This window comes from Oncorhynchus masou, chromosome 24 (assembly GCF_036934945.1).
Source record: "Oncorhynchus masou masou isolate Uvic2021 chromosome 24, UVic_Omas_1.1, whole genome shotgun sequence".
Classification (NCBI taxonomy): domain Eukaryota; kingdom Metazoa; phylum Chordata; class Actinopteri; order Salmoniformes; family Salmonidae; genus Oncorhynchus; species Oncorhynchus masou.
The window spans coordinates 9982565-9994935 of record NC_088235.1 but is presented as its reverse complement, the minus strand read 5'-3'; the positions used below and the strand labels follow the sequence as shown (position 1 = coordinate 9994935).

The 12371-nt window shown below is 50.5% G+C and overlaps 1 protein-coding gene across 1 annotated transcript in view; it reads right to left on the bottom strand.

Annotated features, from left to right (window-relative positions):
• Positions 1 to 2143: 2143 nt before the first annotated feature.
• The window catches only part of LOC135513383 (dedicator of cytokinesis protein 1-like), a 1066221-nt gene continuing 1055993 nt past the window's right edge, over positions 2144 to 12371 (bottom strand). The window contains 4 exon segments of the mRNA XM_064936309.1: positions 2144 to 2197; positions 2367 to 2430; positions 2432 to 2541; positions 5391 to 5477. Coding sequence (XP_064792381.1) covers positions 2144 to 2197; positions 2367 to 2430; positions 2432 to 2541; positions 5391 to 5477 — 315 coding nt within the window.

Sequence of the window (12371 nt, the reverse complement as noted above, 5' to 3'; positions counted from 1 at the left end):
GGGGAGGGGAGAGGGAGAGGAGAGGAGAGGAGAGGGAGGAGAGGAGAGGGAGAGAGGAGAGGGAGGGAGAGGAGGGAGGAGAGGGAGGAGGGAGAGGAGAGAGAGAGGAGAGGAGGAGAGGAGAGGGAGAGGAGAGGGAGAGGAGAGGAGAGGAGAGGGAGAGGGGAGGAGAGGGAGAGGGAGAGGAGAGGAGAGGGAGGAGAGGAGAGGGAGAGGAGAGGAGAGAGGGAGAGAGGAGAGGAGAGGAGAGAGGGAGAGGAGAGGGAGGAGGGGAGGGGGAGGGGAGAGAGGGGAGGGAGAGGGAGGAGAGGGAGAGGGAGAGGAGAGGGGGAGGAGAGAGGGAGGGAGAGGAGAGAGGAGAGAGGAGAGGAGAGGAGAGGGGAGAGGGAGAGGAGAGAGGAGAGGGGAGAGAGGGAGAGGAGAGGGAGAGGGAGAGGAGAGGAGAGGGAGAGAGGAGAGGAGGGAGAGGGAGAGAGGAGAGGAGAGGGAGAGGAGAGGGAGAGGAGAGGGAGAGGAGAGGAGGGAGGAGAGGAGAGGGGAGAGGAGAGGGGAGGAGAGAGAGGAGAGAGGAGAGGGAGAGGGAGAGAGGAGAGGAGAGAGAGAAGAGAGGGAGAGGGAGAGAGGGAGAGGGAAGAGGAGAGGGAGAGGAGAGAGAGGAGAGAGGAGGAGAGGGAGAGGAGAGAGGGAGGAGAGGGAGAGGGGAGGAGAGGGAGAGGAGAGGGAGAGAGAGAGAGAGAGAGAGGAGAGAGGAGAGGGAGAGGAGAGGAGAGAGGTGAGACGAGAGGGAGGAGGGAGAGGAGAGAGGAGAGAGGAGGTGAGGCGAGAGGGGGAGGAGAGGAGAGGGAGAGAGAAGAGGAGAGGAGAGAGGTGAGACGAGAGGGGAGGAGAGGAGAGGGAGAGAGGAAGAGGAGAGAGGCGAGAGGGAGGAGGAGAGGAGAGGGGTGAGACGAGAGGGGAGGAGAGAGGAGGGGAGAGAGGTGAGGAGAGAGGGAGAGGAGAGAGGAGGAGAGGAGAGAGGAGAGAGAGTGAGAGCGAGAGGGAGAGGGAAGAGAGAGGAGAGGAGAGGAGAAGGAAGAGGAGGAGGAGAGGTGAGAGGAGGAGGAGAGGAGAGGGAAGAGTAGAGGAGAGGAGAGGAGAGGGAGAGGAGAGGAGAAGGAAGAGGAGGAGAGAGGTGAGAGGGGAGGAGAGGAGAAGAGAGGGAAGAGTAGAGGGGAGAGGAAAGAGGCGAGGAGAGAGAGGGAGAGGGGGAGGGGGAGAGGGGAAGGGAGAGGAGGAGAGGTGAGGGGACAGGAGAGTAGAGAGGGAGAGGAAAGTAGATAGGAGAGGAGAGAGGAGAGAAGAGAGGGGGAGGAGAAGAGAGGGGGGAGGAGGAGAGAGGACAGTAGAGAAGAGGAGGGAGAGGAGAGAGAGAGAGAGAGGGAAAGTGGATAGGAGGATAGGAGAGAAGAAGAGAGGAGAGGGGGAGGAGGAGAGAGGAGAGGAGAGAAGAGGATAGAGGAGAGGGTGGGAGAAGAGGAAAGAGGAGAGGTGAGAGAGGGGAGGGAAGCGGGGAGAGAAGAGAGAGAGGAAAGTGGATAGGAGAGGAGAGAGGGTGGAGAGAGGGAGAGAGGAGAGGACAGAAGAAGAGAGACAAGTGGAGAGAGAGGAGAGAGGAGAGGGAGGAGATAACAGGAGAGGGAGGAGAGGAGGAGAGAGAGGGTGAAGAGGGGGAGAGAGGGAGAAGAGGAGAGACAAGTGGAGAGGAGGGAGGGAGAGGAGAGGAGGAGAGAGGAGAGGGAGAGAGGAGGAGAGGGAGGAGATAGGAGGAGAGACAAGTGGAGAGAGGGAGAGGAGAGAGGAAGAGGGAGGAGATGGGAGGGAGAGGAGAGAGGTGAAGAGGGGAGAGAGAGGAGAAGAGGAGAGACAAGTGGAGAGAGGGGGGAGAGGAGAGAGGAGGAGAGAGGAGGGAGAGAGGAGGAGAGGAGGAGATAGGAGGAGAGACAAGTGGAGAGAGGGGGGAGAGGAGGGAGGAGAGGAGGAGAGGGAGAGAGGAGGAGAGGGAGGAGATAGGAGGAGAGACAAGTGGAGAGAGGGGGAGAGGGAGAGAGGAGGAGGGAGGGAGAGGAGTGGAGAGAGGGTGAAGAGGGAGAGAGGAGAGGAGACGTCAGAACTCATAACAGAAACAATCTTTTGTCTTCTGTATGAAGGTTGTATCTTCCTACATGGGGAAAACGTTTCAAACCACCATGATCAGATGGTTCAACCAAACTACGCTTATGTTTGGTCCACAATAAATAACTAAAGCTGTATTCATTAGCTAAGTAAGGTAGACCCACCCATGACGACACACACACACACACACACACACACACACACACACACAGTACCTTCTCGTAGTTGGTGAAACCGCCCATGACAGCGGGGTCCACGATGCCGTTGAGCAGCATGAGAGGGGTTGATGGGAAGGTTGGAATCATTCAGGTGACGCTGCACCATGTTGCTGATCTTCTCATTGGTCAGTTGCATCGTCTCCATGGCATTCTCCAATGGGCTGATCTCCTCCTGAACACAGGAAGCAGTGAAGTAAAGAAGGTTAGAAGTTCTGATTCATTTCAGGTTGAGGTCCGTCTGTGAGCGAGAGAGACATTTTAACACCAATCTACAGTCGAACAACAGGGACATTATAGGGAACGGCTACCTGAGGGTTCTGATGTCTGAATCTCTGGGACAGACAGTGACGAGCAACGGTAGAACATGTGTGGATTGTCTTGAGTAAATTACAGTTTATAGATGTTTCCCCCCCAACCTAAATTTAAAGGATCTGTGTGACTGCCTGGCTGGGTGACAAATCTCCCCAATCTGCGGTGAAAGCCGAGCCTGGCAAGCCTCTTTAAGACCGGGATCAGATGGAAGGATTTACAGAGACTATGGAATCTATTCGTTCTGGATTGATGACGTGGGAACATTGACTTTACATGTCAGTCACGATGTAACACCGAACCGTACAGGACCTGCCCTGTTCCCGCCTCATCTGGGTAACTAAATACCGGGTTCAGGACCTGCCCTGTTCCCACCTCATCTGGGTGACTAAATACCGTGGGTTCAGGACCTGCCTGTTCCCACCTCATCTGGGTGACTAAATACCATTGGTTCAGGACCTGCCCTGTTCCCGCCTCATCTGGGTGACTAAATACCGTGGGTTCAGGACCTGCCCTGTTCCCACCTCATCTGGGTGACTAAATACCATTGGTTCAGGACCTGCCTGTTCCCGCCTCATCTGGGTGACTAAATACCGTGGGTTCAGGACCTGCCCTGTTCCCACCTCATCTGGGTGACTAAATACCATGGGTTCCGGACCTGCCCTGTTCCCACCTCATCTGGGTGACTAAATACCATTGGTTCAGGACCTGCCCTGTTCCCACCTCATCTGGGTGACTATATACAGTGGGTTCAGGACCTGCCCTGTTCACGCCTCATCTGGGTGACTAAATACCGTGGGTTCAGGACCTGCCCTGTTCCCACCTCATCTGGGTGACTATATACAGTGGGTTCAGGACCTGCCCTGTTCACGCCTCATCTGGGTGACTATATACCGTGGGTTCAGGACCTGCCCTGTTCCCACCTCATCTGGGTGACTATATACCGTGGGTTCAGGACCTGCCCTGTTCCCGCCTCATCTGGGTGACTATATACCGTGGGTTCAGGACCTGCCCTGTTCCCACCTCATCTGGGTGACTAAATACCGTGGGTTCAGGACCTGCCCTGTTCCCACCTCATCTGGGTGACTATATACAGTGGGTTAAGGACCTGCCCTGTTCCCACCTCATCTGGGTGACTAAATACCGTGGGTTAAGTGGGACCTGCCCTGTTCACGCCTCATCTGGGTGACTATATGCAGTGGGTTCAGGACCTGCCCTGTTCCCCACCTCATCTGGGTGACTATATACCGTGGGTTCAGGACCTGCCCTGTTCCCACCTCATCTGGGTGACTAAAAACCGTGGGTTCAGGACCTGCCCTGTTCCCAGCTCATCTGGGTGACTATATACCATGGGTTCAGGACCTGCCCTGTTCACGCCTCATCTGGGTGACTAAATACCATGGGTTCAGGACCTGCCCTGTTCACGCCTCATCTGGGTGACTAAATACCGTGGGTTCAGGACCTGCCCTGTTCCCACCTCATCTGGGTGACTAAATACCGTGGGTTCAGGACCTGCCCTGTTCCCGCCTCATCTGGGTGACTATATACCGTGGGTTCAGGACCTGCCCTGTTCCACGACTCATCTGGGTGACTAAATACCGCGGGTGAAAAGGGCCCTGTATTATAGCATGGTATCGTAGAGTATTGTATAACATTGTATGGTATAGTAAATTATACTGTGGTATAGTATTATATAATATATTTAATATAGTAAATTATACTATGGTATGTTATAGTATTATATAATATATTTAATATAGTAAGTTATACTATGGTATGGTATAGTAAATTATACTATGGTATGGTATAGTATTATATAATATATGTAATATAGTAAATTATCATTTAGGCACACACTCACCTTGGAGACAGACCTGATGGAGACACACACTCACCGTGGAGACAGACCTGATGCAGACACACACTCACCATGGAGACAGACCTGATGCAGACACACACTCACCGTGGAGACAGACCTGATGCAGACACACACTCACCTTGGAGAGACACACACTCACCGTGGAGACAGACCTGATGCAGACACACACTCACCGTGGAGACAGAACTGATGCAGACACACACTCACCTTGGAGAGACACACACTCACCGTGGAGACAGACCTGATGCAGACACACACTCACCGTGGAGACAGAACTGATGCAGACACACACTCACCGTGGAGACAGACCTGATGCAGACACACACTCACCTTGGAGACAGACCTGATGCAGACACACACTCACCGTGGAGACAGACCTGATGCAGACACACACTCACCGTGGAGACAGACCTGATGCAGACACACACTCACCTTGGAGACAGACCTGATGGAGACACACACTCACCGTGGAGACAGACCTGACGCAGACACACACTCACCGTGGAGAGACACACACTCACCGTGGAGACAGACCTGATGCAGACACACACTCACCGTGGAGACAGACCTGATGCAGACACACACTCACCGTGGAGACAGACCTGATGCAGACACACACTCACCGTGGAGACAGACCTGACGAGGACGCAGACACACACTCACCGTGGAGACAGACCTGAAGCAGACACACACTCACCGTGGAGACAGACCTGATGCGGACACACACTCACCTTGGAGACAGACCTGATGCAGACACACACTCACCGTGGAGACAGACCTGATGCAGACACACACTCACCGTGGAGACAGACCTGATGCAGACACACACTCACCGTGGAGACAGACCTGACATCGAACCAGCGCAGGATCCCAGGCAGTTTGTAGGCCGTGGTGTAAGTGGTTCTCTCGATCCACATGTTCTGGAAAAAAGACAATAAAACACATTACAAGAGAAGAAGCTGTAAAGAGTTTTTTTGTCTTCACGGAGATGAACAAATGACCGGTGCTTTCAGTATGACAGACAGGAGCACTTAGAATAGAGACAGATAACGGTTGTTCTTTCCTGCTACAGTTTTAAAGATCCAACATTTCCTGTTGACGTTAAATGTACCAGAGAGAGAATGGCTGTTGAGTTAAAGTCCAACTGCTGGGGCTGGAAACACAATAGTAGGTGTGTGTGGTGTGTGGTGTGGTGTGTGGTGTGGCTGTGTGTGTGTGTGTCTGTGTCTGTGTGTGGTGTGGTGTGGTGTGTCTGTGGTGTGGTGTGTCTGTGGTGTGGTGTGTCTGTGTGTGGTGTGTATGTGTGTGTGGTGTGTCTGTGTGTGTGGTGTGTCTGTGTGTGTGTGTATGTGTGTGTGGTGTGTATGGTGTGTGTGTGTGGTGTGTGTGTGTGTGTGTGGTGTGGTGTGTGTATGTGTATGTGTGTGTGTGTGTGTGTGTGTGTGTGTATGTGTGTGTGGTGTGTGTGTGGTGTGCCTGTGGTGTGTATGTGTGTGGTGTGTGGGCGTTTGTGTGTGTGTCTGTGTGTGGGTGTGTGCGTCTGTGTGTGTGTGTGGTGTGTGGTGTGTATGGTGTGTGTGTGTGGTGTGTGTGGTGTGTGTGTGTGTGGTGTGGTGTGTGTGTGTGTGTGTGTGTGTGTGTGTGTGTGTGTGTGTGTGTGTGTGTGTGTGGTGTGTGGTGTGTATGGTGTGTGTGTGTGGTGTGTGTGGTGTGTGTGTGTGTGTGTGTGGTGTGGTGTGTGTGTGTGGTGTGTGTGTGTGTGTGTGTGTGGTGTGGTGTGTGTATGTGTATGTGTGTGTGTGTGGTGTGTGGTGTGTATGTGTGTGTGTGTGTGTGTGTGTGTGTGTGTAATGAAAGGGATTCTCCAGTACATCACATCATCCACACTAACAGACATAATCCATCTGTTCACAGGACGACTAGAAGAGACGACTGAGAAAAAACAAGTAGTTCTTTCCTTTTTACAGAAAGACTTGTTGGGTTAAAGGTCAGAGAACCAGACTGCTGGTGTAGTGGAGGAGGAGGAGGACTACAACATGTTGTTGGGTTAAAGGTCAGAGAACCAGACTGCTGGTGTAGTGGAGGAGGAAGAGAACATGTTGTTGGGTTAAAGGTCAGAGAACCAGACTGCTGGTGTAGTGGAGGAGGGAGGAGGACTACAACATGTTGTTGGGTTAAAGGTCAGAGAACCAGACTGCTGGTGTAGTGGAGGAGGACTACAACATGTTGTTGGGTTAAAGGTCAGAGAACCAGACTGCTGGTGTAGTGGAGGAGGAAGGAGGACTACAACATGTTGTTGGGTTAAAGGTCAGAGAACCAGACTGCTGGTGTAGTGGAGGAGGACTACAACATGTTGTTGGGTTAAAGGTCAGAGAACCAGACTGCTGGTGTAGTGGAGGAGGAAGAGAACATGTTGTTGGGTTAAAGGTCAGAGAACCAGACTGCTGGTGTAGTGGAGGAGGAAGAGAACATGTTGTTGGGTTAAAGGTCAGAGAACCAGACTGCTGGTGTAGTGGAGGAGGAAGAGAACATGTTGTTGGGTTAAAGGTCAGAGAACCAGACTGCTGGTGTAGTGGAGGAGGAAGAGAACATGTTGTTGGGTTAAAGGTCAGAGAACCAGACTGCTGGTGTAGTGGAGGAGGAAGAGAACATGTTGTTGGGTTAAAGGTCAGAGAACCAGACTGCTGGTGTAGTGGAGGAGGAAGAGAACATGTTGTTGGGTTAGAGGTCAGAGAACCAGACTGCTGGTGTAGTGGAGGAGGAAGAGAACATGTTGTTGGGTTAAAGGTCAGAGAACCAGACTGCTGGTGTAGTGGAGGAGGACTACAACATGTGTTAGGTTAGAGGTCAGAGAACCAGACTGCTGGTGTAGTGGAGGAGGAAGAGAACATGTTGTTGGGTTAAAGGTCAGAGAACCAGACTGCTGGTGTAGTGGAGGAGGACTACAACATGTGTTAGGTTAGAGGTCAGAGAACCAGACTGCTGGTGTAGTGGAGGAGGAAGAGAACATGTTGTTGGGTTAAAGGTCAGAGAACCAGACTGCTGGTGTAGTGGAGGAGGACTACAACATGTGTTAGGTTAGAGGTCAGAGAACCAGACTGCTGGTGTAGTGGAGGAGGAAGAGAACATGTTGTTGGGTTAAAGGTCAGAGAACCAGACTGCTGGTGTAGTGGAGGAGGACTACAACATGTGTTAGGTTAGAGGTCAGAGAACCAGACTGCTGGTGTAGTGGAGGAGGAAGAGAACATGTTGTTGGGTTAAAGGTCAGAGAACCAGACTGCTGGTGTAGTGGAGGAGGAAGAGAACATGTTGTTGGGTTAAAGGTCAGAGAACCAGACTGCTGGTGTAGTGGAGGAGGAAGAGAACATGTTGTTGGGTTAAAGGTCAGAGAACCAGACTGCTGGTGTAGTGGAGGAGGAAGAGAACATGTTGTTGGTTTAAAGGTCAGAGAACCAGACTGCTGGTGTAGTGGAGGAGGAAGAGAACATGTTGTTGGGTTAAAGGTCAGAGAACCAGACTGCTGGTGTAGTGGAGGAGGAAGAGAACATGTTGTTGGGTTAGAGGTCAGAGAACCAGACTGCTGGTGTAGTGGAGGAGGAAGAGAACATGTTGTTGGGTTAAAGGTCAGAGAACCAGACTGCTGGTGTAGTGGAGGAGGACTACAACATGTGTTAGGTTAGAGGTCAGAGAACCAGACTGCTGGTGTAGTGGAGGAGGAAGAGAACATGTTGTTGGGTTAAAGGTCAGAGAACCAGACTGCTGGTGTAGTGGAGGAGGACTACAACATGTGTTAGGTTAGAGGTCAGAGAATCAGACTGCTGGTGTAGTGGAGGAGGAAGAGAACATGTTGTTGGGTTAAAGGTCAGAGAACCAGACTGCTGGTGTAGTGGAGGAGGACTACAACATGTGTTAGGTTAGAGGTCAGAGAACCAGACTGCTGGTGTAGTGGAGGAGGAAGAGAACATGTTGTTGGGTTAAAGGTCAGAGAACCAGACTGCTGGTGTAGTGGAGGAGGAAGAGAACATGTTGTTGGGTTAAAGGTCAGAGAACCAGACTGCTGGTGTAGTGGAGGAGGACTACAACATGTGTTAGGTTAGAGGTCAGAGAACCAGACTGCTGGTGTAGTGGAGGAGGAAGAGAACATGTTGTTGGGTTAAAGGTCAGAGAACCAGACTGCTGGTGTAGTGGAGGAGGAAGAGAACATGTTGTTGGGTTAAAGGTCAGAGAACCAGACTGCTGGTGTAGTGGAGGAGGACTACAACATGTGTTAGGTTAGAGGTCAGAGAACCAGACTGCTGGTGTAGTGGAGGAGGAAGAGAACATGTTGTTGGGTTAAAGGTCAGAGAACCAGACTGCTGGTGTAGTGGAGGAGGACTACAACATGTTGTTGGGTTAAAGGTCAGAGAACCAGACTGCTGGTGTAGTGGAGGAGGGAGGAGGACTACAACATGTTGTTGGGTTAAAGGTCAGAGAGAACCGGACTGCTGCAGTGGGAGGAGGATCACACCTGTGTTGTTGGGTTAAGGTCAGAGAACCAGACTGCTGGTGTAGTGGAGGAGGGAGGGGGACTACAACAAGGCCTGGTATTAGTTATCTCTGTCTGAGCAGGTCTCCTGTTCTCCCAACGCAGGGGTGTTAGTATTGACGACAGCTGATTAAGTCTCTCTATCTAGTACATCACACATCATGGACCAGAAATAATGACTCACAATATCTGAGAGGTGCTGACCTGTTACACCCTCTACAACCACTGTGATTATTATTATCTGACCCTGCTGGTCATTTATGAACTTTTGAACATCTTGGCCATGTTCTGTTATAATCTCCACCGGCACAGCCAGAAGAGGACTGGTCACCCTCAGAGCCGAGTTCCTCTCTAGGTTTCTAATCTCCACCGGCACAGCCAGAAGAGGACTGGCCACCCCTCATAGCCTGGTTCTCTCTAGGTTTCTAATCTCCACTTGGCACCGCCAGAAGAGGACTGGCCACCCTCATAGCCTGGTTCCTCTCTAGGTTTCTAATCTCCACCCGGCACAGCCAGAAGAGGACTGGCCACCCCTCATAGCCTGGTTCCTCTCTAGGTTTCTAATCTCCACCCGGCACAGCCAGAAGAGGACTGGCCACCCTCATAGCCTGGTTCCTCTCTAGGTTTCTAATCTCCACCCGGCACAGCCAGAAGAGGACTGGCCACCCTCATAGCCTGGTTCCTCTCTAGGTTTCTAACCCCACCCGGCACAGCCAGAAGAGGACTGGCCACCTCATAGCCTGGTTCCTCTCTAGGTTTCTAATCTCCACCCGGCACAGCCAGAAGAGGACTGGCCACCCCTCATAGCCTGGTTCCTCTCTAGGTTTCTAATCTCCACCCGGCACAGCCAGAAGAGGACTGGCCACTCCCTCATAGCCTGGTTCCTCTCTAGGTTTCTAATCTCCACCCGGCACAGCCAGAGAGGACTGGCCACCCCTCATAGCCTGGTTCCTCTCTAGGTTTCTAATCTCCACCCGGCACAGCCAGAAGAGGACTGGCCACCCCACACAGCCTGGTTCCTCTCTAGGTTTCTAATCTCCACCCGGCACAGCCAGTAGAGGACTGGCCACCCCTCATAGCCTGGTTCCTCTCTAGGTTTCTAATCTCCACCCAGCACAGCCAGAAGAGGACTGGCCACCCCTCATAGCCTGGTTCCTCTAGGTTTCTAATCTCCACCCAGCACAGCCAGAAGAGGACTGGCCACCCCTCATAGCCTGGTTCCTCTCTAGGTTTCTAATCTCCACTCGGCACCGCCAGAAGAGGACTGGCCACCCTCATAGCCTGGTTCCTCTCTAGGTTTCTAATCTCCACACAGCACAGCCAGAAGAGGACTGGCCACCCTCATAGCCTGGTTCTGAAGGTTAAGAAAGTCGTTGATTCATGATGTGTTTATAACCATGTTTATAATGCATCACGACTCACTAAGATGGGCTACTGAACAATATTAAGGATGCTGATATGAGCTGCATATCCCACAGACAGGGTTGACATATCGCTAACGTCAACATGTCAATGTATATTTAACATCTCTATAAACGTTCTGGTGAGTGTCGTTCTGTCACTGAGAACAGAGGGGTTTCTGGGAAATGTATCAACTGTCACCTCCTAGCCCAGCTGAAGTGAAGCCTGGACAGACAGACAGACGGACAGGCGGACGGACGGACGAACAGAGAGAGAGAGATTTACAGTGAGAGAGAGAGAGATTTACAGTGAGAGAGAGAGATTTACAGTGAGAGAGAGTGAGATTTACAGTGAAGAGAGAGAGATTTACAGTGAGAGAGAGAGAGATTTACAGTGAGAGAGTGAGAGATTTACAGTGAGAGAGAGATTTACAGTGAGAGAGAGAGATTTACAGTGAGAGAGAGAGATTTACAGTGAGAGAGAGAAAGATTTACAGTGAGAGAGAGAGAGATTTACAGTGAGAGAGAGATTTACAGTGAGAGAGAGAGAGATTTACAGTGAGAGAGAGAGATTTACAGTGAGAGAGAGAGAGATTTACAGTGAGAGAGAGATTTACAGTGAGAGAGAGAGATTTACAGTGAGAGAGAGAGACTGAGAGATAGAGAGAGTGTATCGTTGTGATATAACGAACAACAGATTACAGGTTATGATAGACCCAAGCTGTTCCAACACACATACACTGAGTGAACGAAACATTAAGAACACCTGCTCTTTCCATGATACAGACTGACCAGGTGAATCCAGGTGAAAGCTATGATCCCTTCTTGATGTTACTTGTTAAATCCACTTCAATCAGTGTAGATGAAGGGGAGGAGACGGGTTGAAGAAGGATTGTTAGACCTTGAGACATGCATTGTGTGCAGGTCAGAGGGTGAATGGGCAAGACTAAATATTTAAGTGCCTTTTGAACAGGGTATAGTAGTAGGTGCCAGGCGCACCATTTGGTGTCAAGAACTGCAACGCTGCTGGGTTTTTCCACACTCAACAGTTTCCCCGAGTGTATCAAGAACGGTCCACCACCCAAAGGACATCCAGCCAACTTGAGGGGAAGCGTTGGAGTCAACATGGGCCAGCATCCCTGTGGAACGCTTTCGACACCTTGTTAGAGTCCTTGCCCTGATTAATTAAGGCTGTTCTGAGGGCACCGAACAAGGTGGAGTTTTTAAAGCACCTCATTGCTGGAACCAACTAGAAAACACATTTCAACTGGAGGTTCTGGTGCTGCTCTGGGAAATGTAAAATATTGACTTGTTGACCTTGTTATTGAGGAATGTCATTGTTTTCTTGAATATTTGTGTCGTGTTGCATTTGACGTTTTTGATATTGTATTTGATTTTGTCTTATTAAATAGTAAATGTAAGGTGAAATAGACCCCGATCTCAACGGTGATTCCCTGATTAAATAAATGTCAAATAAAACATGGATTAGTATAATTAGTCACAACAATTACAGTACTGACATCTGACATTAGTCACAACAATTACAGTACTGACATCTGTCATTAGTCACAACAATTACAGTACTGGCATCTGTCATTAGTCAAAACAATAACAGTACTGTCATTAGTCACAACAATTACAGTACTGACATCTGTCATTAGTCACAACAATTACAGTACTGACATCTGTCATTAGTCACAATAATTACAGTACTGACATCTGTCATTAGTCACAACATTACAGTACTGACATCTGGCATTAGTCACAACAATTACAGTACTGACAGTAGTCACAACAATTACAGTACTGTCATTAGTCACAACAATTACAGTACTGACAGCAGTCACAACAATTACAGTACTGGCATCTGTCATTAGTCAAAACAATTA